This window comes from Synchiropus splendidus, chromosome 10 (assembly GCF_027744825.2).
Source record: "Synchiropus splendidus isolate RoL2022-P1 chromosome 10, RoL_Sspl_1.0, whole genome shotgun sequence".
In the NCBI taxonomy this organism is placed as follows: Eukaryota; Metazoa; Chordata; class Actinopteri; order Syngnathiformes; family Callionymidae; genus Synchiropus; species Synchiropus splendidus.
Genome location: NC_071343.1, coordinates 14,990,762 through 15,005,215, shown reverse-complemented (window position 1 = coordinate 15,005,215; position 14,454 = coordinate 14,990,762). Strand labels below are relative to the sequence as shown.

Below are 14,454 nucleotides of genomic sequence, written 5' to 3'. Positions count from 1 at the left end.
AACTTAGATCTCTATCATCAGGTCTGGTGCTGCAGCCTAGTAGTTCAAATTCAGGTATTGAAGCAGCAAACTGAGAAGTGGCTGGATCCTAACTGTAAAACTCAACATATTAAACTCCATGTTCCACAGCTCACTCCCAGTGTTTCACCTCTCCACACCATCCCACAGTGCCCTCATTTGGCTTTTGGCATATAATAATAATTCAGGACAAAAATGGAATGCTTTTTTTTCAGTGCCTGTTACTTTGACATGGACTGAATGATGAAGGAAACCACGAGTGGGGTAAACTATGTGTTGAAACGTATTGTATCTCTCTGTGTGCATGAAGAGACGTGAGAAACTCCGCTGTTGAACATTAACCCCACTTCCTGAACGTCACAAAAAAAAAATTCTCATCTATCACGTACGACTCACAGGCTTGCATCAATGCAAAGTCTACCACTGTGAACACTCCCACGATCAAGTGGCAGCAGCCGTAGACATGCACGAAGAAATCTGTGAGTTTGGAATCTGTTTAACATCACCAAAAAATGAATTGCATATTTTTACATTTCAGTTTGTATTCCTTTTTAATAATTATTTTGTTGAGGAAGACGACGCAATCATTTAAAAATGTCACTTATGTTAACTGAGAGTATATTATGTCAAGTGTTGGAGTTAAATAAGTTTGTAAACGGAGCACGGTTGCGGAGACAAGGGCACTTTTATTTACGCAGGAGGAGCAAAAAATGAGACAGAATTGTCAGAAGAGTAATATTCACGCTCTGCCTTGTTTGTCCAATGAATTTTGATCAAATCTGCGTCGGGTGAACACATACGATAACATTTCCGAAGCTCTTAACACCCTGCATAATGATTATGAATATGAATATGAATATGAATAACATTATGAATATGAACTTAATGTGCCACAGTAATAAATTATGATTCATTTCTAGCGATGCTTCCTGAGGGTGATGGCAACTCTGCCAGCAAGCCAGAGCATCAGGGCACCAGTTTACCTTCATGTGAAGAGGTGAGCCTCAGCAGGAGCTTCCACTACTACCACTCTAACTGCTCTATTGTGTAAACACATTTTATTATCACCACTTACTGGTGGGAGGAAGCTCATGTTTTCAGACTGAACTTATTGTAGTTTGTGACCCCTTCTTTATTGGCGGTGGTGAGGAAGTGAAACCGAACCTTAGTTCAAGTGTTTTAACTGGCTTTTCCACTCAGTGTGTTTCTTAACATCATGGTGCATTCAGGAGCATGTTTCTAAATAGTTTCGAAATGTGCTGCTCATCGTCGGAGGTAATACCACCTGCTTATCGCCGTTACAGTGGCATCACTTGCATGAAGTGCCGGAAACCTGCCTCCTCTATGGCAGTTCATCTCCTGCTGATCAGGACGGAGCCGACTCAACAGACACGGAGAAAAACAAAGCACCAGAGCTCATTTTTGAGTCCTTTAACAATCTCCTTCCTCACCCTCCTTCCAGGGCGGCGACCTGGCCAAGTGGATCAGAGACAAGATCTTCAAAAAGGAGTGTGTTTACTTCAACAAAGGAGCTGGGTAACAACTGTGTCTTTAACTGGCAGGGTCCAGTATGTGCTCTGAGCTCATCCGCTGTCATTTCTGCACTAGAGAGGGGGTTTGTAAGTGTGGCTACCTGAAGGAACTACACATGGAGGAAGCCATCAGAGCTGACAAATACGCAGGAGAGACGTGGAGCATAGACAGACATGTGCAAGAGTTCCCCACGGATGCTTTTGGGGACGTCACATTTGGTGGCTCCAGTCCAAAGCTCAGCAAGGTGAGCAGCAGTGCAGCAGTGACTGGCATCTCGTCTTTACACATGTTTCTGTCTTCGCAGTATGTCCGGGTGTCAGCAGACACCGATCCTGAGGTTTTGTTTCAACTCTTGACTGAACAGTGGAATCTTCCTCCACCCAAACTCCTGATCTCAGTGACTGGAGGGGCCAAGAACTTCTCCCAGAGGTCGAGTCTCAAGACCATGTTCCACAGAGGGCTCATCAAAGTCACCCAAATCACAGGTCAGTTCAAAAGCTGGGGAGGATCTTCCCAGCAGGTCGACAGCTTGCACTGCTGAGTTGTTAAGACTGGAGTGTACATCTGTCCTGACCACACACACCGGAGGTCTCTGCCTGGTGGTTCCCCTTCAGCGATGCGAAGAAGAAGCTAAGCGAGCCAAATGTCTGCTCCGGTTCCCTGCAAAGCTACAAGTGGTGTTCAAGGACAACTTGGTGGCCTACGCTGAGAGCAGCACTGCTCTCCCTCTCTGCGATGTCTTATAGTGAACTGTCGATCATTTTACTCCCTTCACTTTCCCGGGTTATGCAAATGACTAACCTTGGTTCTCACCGAAACCCAGCCAGATTAGACAGGAGAAGGAGGCAGCACGCAAGACTGGGGACAGGAACTGCTACAAGGAGTTGAAGTATCGGTTTCAGAGGGAACTGAAGAAAGCTAACCCCCTCCCCCATCATGGTGGACTTCAGAAGACTCACAGTTGCTCCATCCCCTCTCATGATCGCTGTGTCACCCATTTCCATTGTGGACTCCTTCTGCTTCCTGGGAACCACCATCACCGAGGACCTCAAATGGAAGCTGACCATCATGTCCCTCATCAGAAAGGCCCAGCAGAGAATGATCTTCTTGTGGCAGCTAAGGAAACTACGACTGCCGACAAAGTTGCTGATGGAGTTCTACACAGCCATCATCCAGACCATCCTCACCTCCTCTATCACCGTCTGGTACAGCAGCGCCATCGACAGGGACAAGAGCAGACTGCAGTGCGTTCTGCTGAGCGGCTGCAGCCTGCCTCCTCTTGACTTGTTGTGGTGGCTCAGGGGACCTGCGTACTAGATTCTTGGCTGGAAAGTGGAAGACTAGAACCAATGACAGTAAGGAGTACAACCTTTTGTAAACAAACAAAAATCCAACACAAACAACAGAGGAAACAAAGATGTCGCCACCAAAACCCAGAGTGAGATAACTGCAGAGGGGCGGGAAAAAAACCTGAAAATAGGCGAATCAAAGTCAAGCCTAAAAAGGGGGCGAACAAAAACGCTTTTGGCCCAAAAAATAGAAATTGCTCGGAGGTGGAAATACACACACACGAGGGAGAACAAACTGGAGAAACAGTGTTTCATGATTTAAGTTATGCTTCAACCAATGGAAAATCTTCATTTTCTTTATTCATTATCTATATTTATTTGGTGAATGTTTGCGACTCTGTTGCCGGCAACCTTGTTTGTCTTCATAAAACTTTGGTGAATCACTGGTTTGTTGTCTACTCTGGTTGTTTGCAGGTGCATGGATCATGACCGATGGCACTGACACTGGGGTGATGAGGCATGGTGGTCGCGCGGTGAAGGACTTTTCTCTGGGAAGTGATCAAGTGGTGACCATCGGTGTGGCGACATGGGGAATCATACACAACAGAGAGACCTTGGTGGACACTGAGGTACTGCAGACACTATTTGGTGTTGGTCAACCATCTTCCATGAAACTGAATGGGAAAAAAGTCACACCAGGCAACACTTTCGTTTTTAATGCAAGTTGATCTGGTAAAACACTGCATGCAGAATCCCATTTTATTCTGAAGCATCAACATGAAGACGGGGCTGGCAGCACAGGCACAAGGCCATGTGAGACATGGGTCAGGTGGCCCGGATGATCTTTGCAGGGGTTGATCAGTCATCCTCAGAATGTGCAATGACAGAGGGAGGTGGTTCAATTTAAACTATTTGTCTTGCTCATTGTGTTTCACGCAGGGACTTTTCCCAGCACATTACACGTTGGATGTTGCCAAACAGGGTCCCCTCTCCTGCCTGGACAGCAACCTCACCCACTTCCTGCTGGTGGATGATGGAACTCATGGCAGTTATGGTGGGACGATTGAACTGCGCTCCCGTCTGGTGAAGTGCATCTCAGAGAAACCTCTTGACAACACAGGTATAGAAGAACAAGCACACGTTGTAGTATCTTCTCACATGTGGTGCTAATCTTGCTCTTTTCTATATGCTCAGGCAACAGCTCGACTATTCCTGTGGTGTGTTTGATTTTGCATGGAGAACCACATACTTTAAATGTGAGTCATCAGCTCTCCAAATCTCCAGTTCTCTGGCCTTATCTGACTCTCACCTGTCCACTCACAGAGCATCTACAACGCCATGCTGAATGACACTCCCTGTGTGATCCTGGAGGGCTCGGGCAGAATAGCAGATGTCATCGCTCATGTTGCGCATATGCACCTGTCCAAAGTCACCATGAGCCTCATCCGTAAGCTGATGGTCAAGTTCTTCCCCAAAGAGTCGCAAGATTTTTCGGAACGGCAGATTATCGAGTGGACTAAGAAGGTAAGTTGACTTGTCATGTGACGATGCTCCTGTCTTTGGTCACTTTTTGACAAGTCTTGTGCCTCTGGGTTGATATGCTGTTACACATGTACCGGTATAAACCCTCCTTCATATGTCGTGGCCACAAATCAGTTGTGCTTCTCCTGACAGATCCAGGACATCATGAGAATGTCTCACCTGCTGACAGTGTTGAGAGTCAGTGAGAAAAATCAAGGCGAAATGGATGCAGCCATTCTGCAAGCTCTGTTTAAAGGTAAAGATGCTACAGTCAAGGGACCATTTACTGGCAAACCATCAATCACCCAGTGCTGCATGTCTGCTCCATCAATGCATTCACTTCACGCTGATGTTAATGTGTTGGTACATGGCTTTGTCACAGCATCAAGATACAATGAGCCTCAGGGAGCTGAAGTCTGGAAGCGTCAGCTGGAGCTCGCCATCGCGTGGAACCAAGTCGACATCGCTAAGAATGAGATCTTCACTGAAGAGAACCAGTGGACGGTGAGAGTCACTTTATACATACATATATAAACAGAAAGTCAAATAAATCAGATCCTAAGATCCTAAACACATGAACAAATGATAATGTTCACTTCATGGTCTTTCCTCCCTCAGTCCTCTGACCTCCACTCAGCCATGGTGTCAGCCCTGTTGGGGAACAAACCCCAGTTTGTGAAGCTGTTGCTGGAGAACGGTCTGATTTTGAGCAACTTCCTGGAGGAAGAGGACATGCTGTCTTATCTGTACACAAATATGCCCAGTTGCTTCTTCAAGGCCAAGTTGGACAAGATCCCACAAGATGATTGTAAAATGCACCACGTGTCGGAAGAGGTGTGCCACTTTTTAGGCATCTTCAGTCAGCCTCTCTATCCCACAAAACAGTTCAGCATGTCTGTGGATGAAACGCCATCGGTAAGTTCGTCTTCGGCCTCTTCTTACTTCATGTATTTGTCAACATTTGTTTGACTAGTCATGAGACACAGACAATACTCTGGAACCCCTTTAGTGGAAAAACCTTTGAGCCAATTCAAACTTAGTAAAGCGGGCCCAAAGTGAGTACAATTTCTCAACATAGTCTCTCCAGCTCTCCAGACATAAGTCAGGAATTCGCCTGCTGATGGAGGAGGACATTCAGGCTCCATGGCATCCGGCCAGAGATCTATTCCTGTGGGCCGTCGTCCAGTCCAACAAGGAGCTGGCTGAGATTGCTTGGGAGCAGGTAGCAGACTGAAACTGTTTCAGACTGCTCTTAGCAGTAGATGAATGTATCTGTTTGTGCAGTGCAGAGACTGCATATGCGCCGCTCTGGCTGCCAGTAAGATCTTGAAGAAAATGTCAATAGAAGGAAGTGATGCTGACGAGGCGGAGGACATGAGGCTGCTGGCCAGACACTATGAGCAACATGCCATCGGTAACAACTCTTGAGAATGGTGTTAACAGAGGAGTCAGCTTTGATGTTCGCAACACGTGTTTGTTTGTGTGCGTCAAAGGTTTGTTCACTCAGTGTTACAACAGTGATGAGCAGCTCGCAAAGAAGCTGTTGGTGCGTGAGTCTCCGTTTTGGGGCAGAACAACTTGCCTGCGTCTCGCTCTGAGGGCGGATAATAAAAACTTTGTGGCTCTGACAGGAGTTCAGGTGAACTACACAGTATATTGAAATCTTTAAACGTGTATCCAATGTCAGGTTAATGATAATAATCATTGTATTCCAGGCTCATCTGACTCAGATCTGGTGTGGAGAACTGTCTGTGGACAATCCTGTGTGGAGAGTTTTCATCTGCATGATCTTCTTCCCACTCATATACACCGGCTTCCTGAAGTACCGGTGAGTGAGTGGAGGAGATCCTGCAGTCCAGTCAGTGGCTTCCAGCTCTGTATTGTAGCATAAAAGCATCTGTGACATTTGCTTATTCCATGTTTTAAGTGACTTTTCTTCACTTTTCTTACTCTCAGTACTGAAACAGCAGCAAAACGTGCTGCAGAGCAGGATAGTACAGCAGGCATAGACACAGTACTATTGTATTATCATCTCATGTAAGGTATTCAAAATGACCTATAGGAGTCTTAAATGCAGTCTTTCACCCTCCCAGACTCATACAAGATGGTATGCATTTCTTAAATCGAGCTTAGAGAAGATGGTGGCCTGATTTAGTGGTTCGAAGGAGGGGTCCATCAAGTGCAGAGGATACCGATTCTTAATAGTGATATCATTAAGACCCCTAGAATCTACATACAGTGGAAGGGAACCATCTTTCTTAGATACAAAGAGAAACCCTGCCCCAAGAGGCGAGGAAAAGGGCCGAATGAAACCTGCAGCCAGGGAGTCGTTTATGTAATCTTCAAGGGCTTCTCTTTCAGTGCGGGAGACATTATATAACCTGCAAGAGGGAAGATGTGCCCCCGGAATTAGTTCTATGGAACAATAATAAGGTCGATGCGCCAGCAGTCAAAAGGCTTCGTCTTTGTTGAACACCTCACTAAGGTCATGATAGCAGGGAGGAACGGAGGAGAGAGCACAGAGACGTAGTCTTTCGAGGTGAAAATGGAGACGAACGAAGACAATGAACATGAAAAGAGAAAACCAGGAAGCCACGCAGAGCAAATAGACTAAGAAAGGCAGAACACAAAACTCAGAGCACCAGGGTTTGGAAAGAGTGAACAAAAGATAAATCAACAGACGGATAAAATGAAGGACGGATTGAGAGCAAGCGAGGTACCAGTGGTACAATTGAAGGCGATCTGGCACACGCTGCTGGAGTCCAGGTGTTCTAATGCTCAGGTGATAAGCATAGGATAATTGGGACTCATGGGACAAAATAAAAGCCGATCATGACAGAAAATAACAGGTGCAATGGCACCTAGGTTCCATACGGTGGTGTAGTCTACGTGATACACAGGCACTATATGCTGCACACCCACTGGGAAAGTGAGCAATTTTCATAAACCTATCATGGGATCCAGCGTCAACACTGAAAATAAAAAGCCGGCAAACTTCGAGGAGGTCCTGTCTGCACTCTGCAACAGCACCAAGCACATATCGCCGGGAAAGCCAGAGCACTGTGTGAAAGCGCCCGGAATACACACAAAGGATGACGGAAGGTTCCGGGAATGCCTGAGTTTCAGCACACACAGTGTCGGGAACTCGTGGACAAGAAATCTCCACTGACAAGCTATTTTTCATCATTAGTGCCAACATAGTGTCATTCGTTAGTACTACTTATTGGTTTTAAAGTACGTTTCTGCCTTGTAATAAGTTGATAACATAACCAGTGAAAGAACGCTCTCTAGATAATACATGGGTTAGTGAGTGTGACGTGCTCATGAACCTTTGCTTTGAGACAGGTGTCGCTCCAGGACGCACCGCTAGACTACACCACTGGTTACACACTTCTCCAAACCAACAGACAACAATAAATGGATTGTTTTGTGATTCCAGACGAGACGAAATAGCCCGCGAGGAGAAAAAAAAGAATAAGCTGGAGGTGAAGGCAAGAAAGTCACGTGACCAGTGAGTAAATACTGAATTATGCTGAAACATAAAACTATTAGTATGTGAATTGACATGAAGCTGTTTCTGCAGAGAGCCCACAAACACATCCTCGTTGGGTTGCTGGTCCAGACTGGTGGGCCTGTACGATTCCCCTCAGGTCAAGTTCTACTGGAGCATCGTGTCTTACTTTGGCTTCCTCTTCCTGTTCTCTGTGGTGCTGATGATGGACTTCCAGGTCACACCCTCAAATGCAGAGATTCTGTTGTATGTTTGGCTGCTGTCCCTGCTCTTTGAGGAGGTCAGGGAGGTCAGTTGAGAAAAGTTACATGGGTTTTGTGTTGCACCGTCTGAAGAACTGTCTCCTTGATCTTAGCTCTTTTCCGACCCAGATGGATTTGGGTTTCAAAAAAAAGTCAAAATGTACATCAATGATGCTTGGAACATTATAGATGTTTTGTCCATCGTCCTTTTCTTCCTTGGCCTGGCATTCCGGTACGTTTCCCTCCCACCTGATTCACAAGTGACCTTTACCCTTGATCATTAAGTGTTGTCTTGGCTATTCCAGTCTGACCACAGTGCTCTTCTACGCCGGCAAGATCATCCTCTGTATCGACTTTGTGGTCTTCTGCCTCCGTCTCATGGCCATCTTCACCATCAGCAAAACCCTTGGACCAAAGATCATCATTGTCAAGAAAATGGTGAGTCAGAATTAACATGTGCTTTTAGGTGTTGTTTTTCCATGATCAAATTCTATTTTCTAGATGATGGACGTGTTCTTCTTCATGTTCCTGCTGAGTATCTGGGTGATGGCCTATGGTGTCGCCAAGCAAGGAGTCCTCATCCACAACGACAATCGACTGGACTGGATTCTCAGGGGAGCGGTTTTTGAGCCGTACCTCATCATATTTGGGAACTTCCCCACGAACATTGACTGTCAGTACACTGGAGTCTCCTCTTCATACAGGTCACACTAAAGTAGCTTGTGTGTGCAGATGCTGGATTCGATATGGATTCCTGTAGCATGAATGGGACTGATCCTCTGAAACCAAAGTGCCCAGTGCTGACTGAAGACCAGACGCCTGCTTTCCCTGAGTGGCTGACCATCATCATGTTGTGTGTTTACTTGCTCTTTGCCAACATCCTGCTCCTCAATTTGCTCATAGCCATCTTCAAGTAGGTCCTCATCTTCCTCGTCTGTTGGCCTCGCTTCACTACACATGCCTCTAATTCCTCTGTACAGCTTCACGTTCCAGGAAGTTCAAGACAACACAGACAGAATATGGAAGTTCCAAAGATACGAGCTGATCAGAGAGTACCACAGCCGGCCTGCTGCTGCTCCAGCCTTCATCATCCTCAGCCACATCTACCTCTTTATCAGGGGCGTGATTCTGCGAATGCCAGGCTTCCAACCCAAAGACTTCAGTAAGTCCCATTTATGAGGTGTGATCTGCACCGGAGCTTCGGCATACATTGTGAAGGGACCCTACATTTGAAGAGTTATCTGCAGCGTAAGCGAGATGAAAGGTGAATGTAACACATAGCGTCACGTCAAACGATGATGTTCTCCAATGCTGAGTAATTTATTCATTTATGCAGGATTCATTCAACCACAAATCACGCTTCATACAACATGTATCCTAATATATATGTCCATATGAGAAGAAACGTTCCAACTAACACATAATATTGAATGAATGGACAGAGATTGTATTTCTTAGCACCTAAAGGCTATTTTGAAAGGGGCACAGTAGCAAGAGCAGGCTTTTAGCTCGGATTTTGAAACAGGGCATCCAAAACCCCGCCCCCAAATCATAACCCCGCCCCTAACCCCACCCCCTCGCGGCACTCCACGTAAACGACTGACAACTAACAACTTACTTTGTAAAAAAACAAAGCTGTAAACATCTATTCGTTCCAAAATAACTTGATAAATAATAAATAAGCATTTGAGTCAAAGGACAAACATTAACAGACATGAACTCAGTAACTGTTGCCATAGTAACACATGATTTTTTCCCCATACTACGAGCAATTGTGTGTCCAGCCTTGTGTCTACATCTTTTTTCATATTGTAGCGTCTGCTGGGAGTCACAAAAAACAGCCGTTCTGTAGTTGACAACCTTCTTTTTAATTCCGTCAAACTCTGCGGTCTCACAGAAACAACAGCAGCTCCTGGCTCTCTTCAACAACTCGAAACAAAACTCCCTCTCCCCTTCAGCGCAGCCACTGAACCCTTAAAGGAACAGCATAAACATCAACAACAGAACGTTACAATATATTTATGCAAGATAAGCATGCAGTTGTATCAGCTCTGATGGTTTTCTGAACTTTCACAACCACAACTTTCGTTCATCCAAACAATACAAATATATCGCTTGGTTAAATAATGGCCGCTGGGATGCAGGGGGGTGTGGAGGGGAGCACCAAATATTCCTCTGATAACAAAGCAATACGTTTGTTTTGTGAGTGATTGTTTTAAGTTTGGAACTTATCTGCGGTTTCCTCATGTCATCAGTGTCAGACATCCCATCAACAGCAGCACACTTCGATGCCGCAACTCTGCGACAAGATGTACATCAACGCAAGATTACGGCGGTAAACAAATATGGCGACCGCAATGGCCAAAATACGGTTGCGAAAGGGTCGAGAATGCACACTTGGATCGTGAAATTACCGGGCGGAAACACAATTTAATGTAAACCAGTGAGATGAAACTATGAGTTGTACAGCCACTACTAATACATTTAGGGCGTCCTGCTGGGTTTTGAGTGCTGGAGGGCGTCCATTTTTTCCATGTTTTGCAGTTGAAGACGCCCTCTCGCAAAAAGCCTGCGCATGAGGGGAAGGTGGAAGTAGTCTTTAATGTACATCATGCACTCTGCATTTTGAAACCTGAGAACAATTATGCATTGAGTGTCGGAGCGAACAGTGAGTATACATGAAATCAGTGGAGGAAGATGCACAGAGCAAGTTTTTCATCCCCAACTGCACCGTTGAAGTGCACCGCATTCAGTTTCCGGAACTCAAATTAGATTTGTACAAGCCTGCACATAAGAAAACTCCTGGACAAAGGTCATGACCAACTCACTCGTCTGTTCCGTCGTCTCTCACCGAGGGTTCAAACTCAGCTTTTCCGACCGCAAACCGCCAGACTGAAGCTGCAGCTGAAGACACGCGGAGGCGAGGGTGTCTCGGGAAGGTCCCGCCCTCCTGGCTTCCAATTGGCTAGACGGAATGCCTCTCCACCACCCCGTCCCACCAACTGTGACCAACTTAGCATAAAAGACCGACCTTAGCTGTCGAGCCTGCCGTGAATGTGAGACGACGTTTTCTAAAGCCAATCGGTGGAGAGCGATTCTAGCCAATCAGAGGCAGATGGGGGCGGTACCTTCCTACCATCGCATGCTTGGTAAAATCTTGTGACTCTCATGTTCATTGGTATAATATAATATATAATAATATATAAATATAATATAATAATATATGCTATAATATGGTATAATATACCAGTTTTGCCAGGTTGTAAATCAGCTCATAACATCGTGGTTTATTCTCAAATCTTTCATGAAAGAGTTTCTAATGTTGTTTTACTCCAAATGTCTGGTTCAGAAGACACGCTGCCCAAGAAGGAGGAGGAGGAGCTGCTGACCTGGGAGGCCCTGATGAGGGACAGATACCTACTGTCTTCCCAGCAGCAGCAGCGTCAGACTGTTGAGCAGCGCGTGGAGGATACAGCGCTGAGGTCTGAACTGCAAGTATAGATCCAAGCCGCGCCCAGCAGGGGGAGCACTAATAGTGTCAAATCACTCACCAAACTAAACACATTGTTTTCCAACTGATACATTGATCTAAATGCAAACGTTAAACCGTGTTTACAGAGTGCCCTGAGCAAAAACAATTATTTTGACCACAAATATATTCCTTTAGAATGATAGCGACAGCCCCCACTGTTATAATATAATAGTAACACATTGACATCTATAGCATCAGGATTACAAAAAGGCGCTGAGGAGGAGTTGAGTATCTTAAAGGGGTAACTTAAATACACATCTACTATAAATCAAAGTGCAGGATGAATCGAACCATGTGGCCAGTTTAACAAGCTAACTTCAGTCTCACAGTGAGTCAAAAAGGTGTTTCTCTTTCTTCTCAGGGTGGCAGCGATGAGTGAGCGACTGGAGCAGGTAGATTTTAGTTTGTTCCAGCCTTAAACAGCAGCCTGATCTCAGTTTGTGTTTTCATTCCTTTATTCTTTGTTTGTTCAGTCTACAGCTGCACTGCAGAGCATCCTGGAGACTCTGAGGTCTGCAGGGTTTCCAGCCAAAGATCCACATGGTTTGACATCCATATTCTTCAGATCCACTTCAGATGACTTTGTGACATAATGAGACTCTTTTTTTTTCATTTCAATGAAGCACCACCAACGCCAACCGGGTCTTTCCAAAGTATCCATGATGGACCAGACTCAGCCATTGTCCATGTGAAAGCTCGCCAGCTTCACTACCCAAACTCCAAAATGAGACGCTTCCCTGTGCCTGAGGAGAAGGTCCCATGGGAGGTACTTGCTTTTCTGCTGAGTCTGCTCAGTTTGGATTCATGATTCGCCCTGTTATTCATCCTCCAGGTCAGCTTCAGCTCTTACATGCCGACTGATTTCACACCTGAGGAGAGTGGAGACGTGGTGGACAGGTGAGTGAGAGGAATCTGATCTCAGCTGGGATTATTGTTTTCAGATGATGAGGTTGCAAAAACATTCTCTCCATCCACAGACCTGCAAATGAGCTCCTGGATAAGTACAGGTAACAAAAAATGCATCATTGTTGTGTGTGTTCAACAGCTTTAGTTGAACTTGTATCTAGTAAATGTGTGAACCAACCTTCTCTTCTGAACCAGAAACCCAGGGGGGAGGACAGGCATTAAAGGAAGAGGTGCTTTAAGCTGTTTGGGCCCGAATCTTTGCACTGATGTTGTCGTAACACGGTAGGTGATACGTAGTAAGGTAGCTGTATAAGTCAGATGTTCTGATGCTGTTTGAATTCCAGCTGGAGAGATGGTGAGCCGTCTGTTCTGGAGTTTCTGGGAATTCAGGATGACATCCGGAGGACCTTGGAACTCCCTGGAGTAGGTTGAGCTTTATACTGGCCATTTTTCTGAAGCCATTCCATCACACCGATCTCCTTATTAGGGACCGGTCCAGTCACCTGATCAACTGCCGGAGCGCTTGAAGAGAAGCATGGGGATTCCACTGTATGAGAAAGTCAACCAGAGATTATCGACAGCAGCAAAGGTTGATGAGATGTTTTTATTTCAGCTTCTGTTGCTGGAGTTTAAACTGACCAGAGTTGTCAGCCAGGTGACTCGTGTGTTTGGGTGCAGGTGTTTGAAGGCTATGTTGACGACAGTAGGAACACAGATAATGCCTGGGTGGAGAGCGTCGTCCTGAACCTTCACCTGGACTGGTCCGCTGTAGAAGATGTTGAAATCATAAACCTGGTGAGTGAAGTTTGATTCCAATACTATCAAGCATGTGATGTTGGACAGTCATCCAAAGTGTTTTCACCTCAACATGTGATGTTGATGTCAGTGTTGCACTCTTCACATGGATGAATAGAAGGGCTGAGCAAACTGTTCTACCATCAGTCTGTATCGGGATCAGATTCACCCCTCGATTCTTCTTTTTTTCAGATTGCCGACAGCAATGGCTCCCTCAAGTGGAAGGACATCAGCAGCAAAACTGGACTCAGTTCAAACCAGAGTGATGCTCTTCAGAGGGTTGCAGAGAGACACAACAAGAAATGTTGATCTTCATCAGGTTTTTATGTGATGCAGCGTCATGGTTCAAATTCGTGACTCAAGGTCAGAGGTCACGGTGACCCAGTAATCTCCGTCCTCAAGAAGACACACATCACCATCACATAATCAGAACCTTGGAACCGCTGTTGCAAAACACTTTCAAAACTATGTGGTACTGAATTTTGAATTAAGAATGACAATTGTTTTTTTTAAGGTGCTTTGTTTTCAGCTCCATTAGCTTCAGTTAGGATGGTCTAATACAACAATCAAGATTATTCTGAAATAACCAAATCAATGCATTGAAAATTATGAACGTGTGAATTCGTTTTTTCTTTAAAACTTTTGTGTGTATCTATTGCAAAGTGATGATTGAAAGTTAAACTTTTGTTTCGTGCATTTTTTATCCAATAAAGCTAAGCATAATTTGTAGCATTCGCATGTCTGTGCTGTTCATTGCACACAACTTTAAGAACAAACCAACAACTCTTTTAAGGGAAAAATGTTTTGTTTTCACCTCTACGCTGGCGTTATAAGCACATACGTAAATCTTGCCAGGTAGGTTGCCATTGTTTACTGGAACGTTCGCAGTATCGGTTTCACTCCATCTCTTCCTCCCAACGCGTTGCATGATTTTGGCCCGGTTCCAAAATGCCATGCAACTGAATGGGTTGATGTATTCCAGATCACATTTTCATGTTGTTATCGTCTTTATAAAGACGTTGAAACCTGGTTGGAATTTGAGATGTTTCAAACAAATCGCAGTTTAGTTAACGATGTTCATTCAGTAACAATCAATCAAATAAAACC

At 45.1% G+C, this 14,454-nt stretch overlaps 1 protein-coding gene across 1 annotated transcript; it reads left to right on the top strand.

Annotated features, from left to right (window-relative positions):
* Positions 1–379: 379 nt before the first annotated feature.
* LOC128765843 (transient receptor potential cation channel subfamily M member 2-like) lies at positions 380–13,980 on the top strand. The gene is made up of 34 exons (XM_053877015.1): positions 380–497; positions 939–1,015; positions 1,481–1,554; positions 1,627–1,795; positions 1,856–2,036; positions 3,315–3,469; positions 3,780–3,960; positions 4,035–4,096; positions 4,164–4,364; positions 4,515–4,617; positions 4,744–4,865; positions 4,980–5,276; positions 5,449–5,583; positions 5,646–5,775; positions 5,855–6,000; positions 6,077–6,189; positions 7,801–7,872; positions 7,945–8,161; positions 8,228–8,346; positions 8,420–8,552; positions 8,616–8,787; positions 8,847–9,027; positions 9,095–9,276; positions 11,464–11,596; positions 12,008–12,038; positions 12,120–12,189; positions 12,270–12,412; positions 12,479–12,543; positions 12,624–12,653; positions 12,748–12,834; positions 12,897–12,975; positions 13,040–13,141; positions 13,231–13,347; positions 13,540–13,980. The coding sequence occupies exons 1-34, from the start codon at positions 482–484 to the stop codon at positions 13,654–13,656; spliced, it is 4,212 nt and encodes a 1,403-aa protein (XP_053732990.1). The 5' UTR covers positions 380–481; the 3' UTR covers positions 13,657–13,980.
* The last annotated feature ends 474 nt before the right edge of the window (positions 13,981–14,454 follow it).

Bases quoted from the DNA above. Each gene is read 5' to 3' on its own strand.
- LOC128765843 (XM_053877015.1), top strand. The intron at 8,162-8,227 runs GTCAGTTGAGAA...CCTTGATCTTAG, and splicing joins TCTTTGAGGAGGTCAGGGAG to CTCTTTTCCGACCCAGATGG. The intron at 12,976-13,039 runs GTAGGTTGAGCT...TCTCCTTATTAG, and splicing joins GGACCTTGGAACTCCCTGGA to GGACCGGTCCAGTCACCTGA.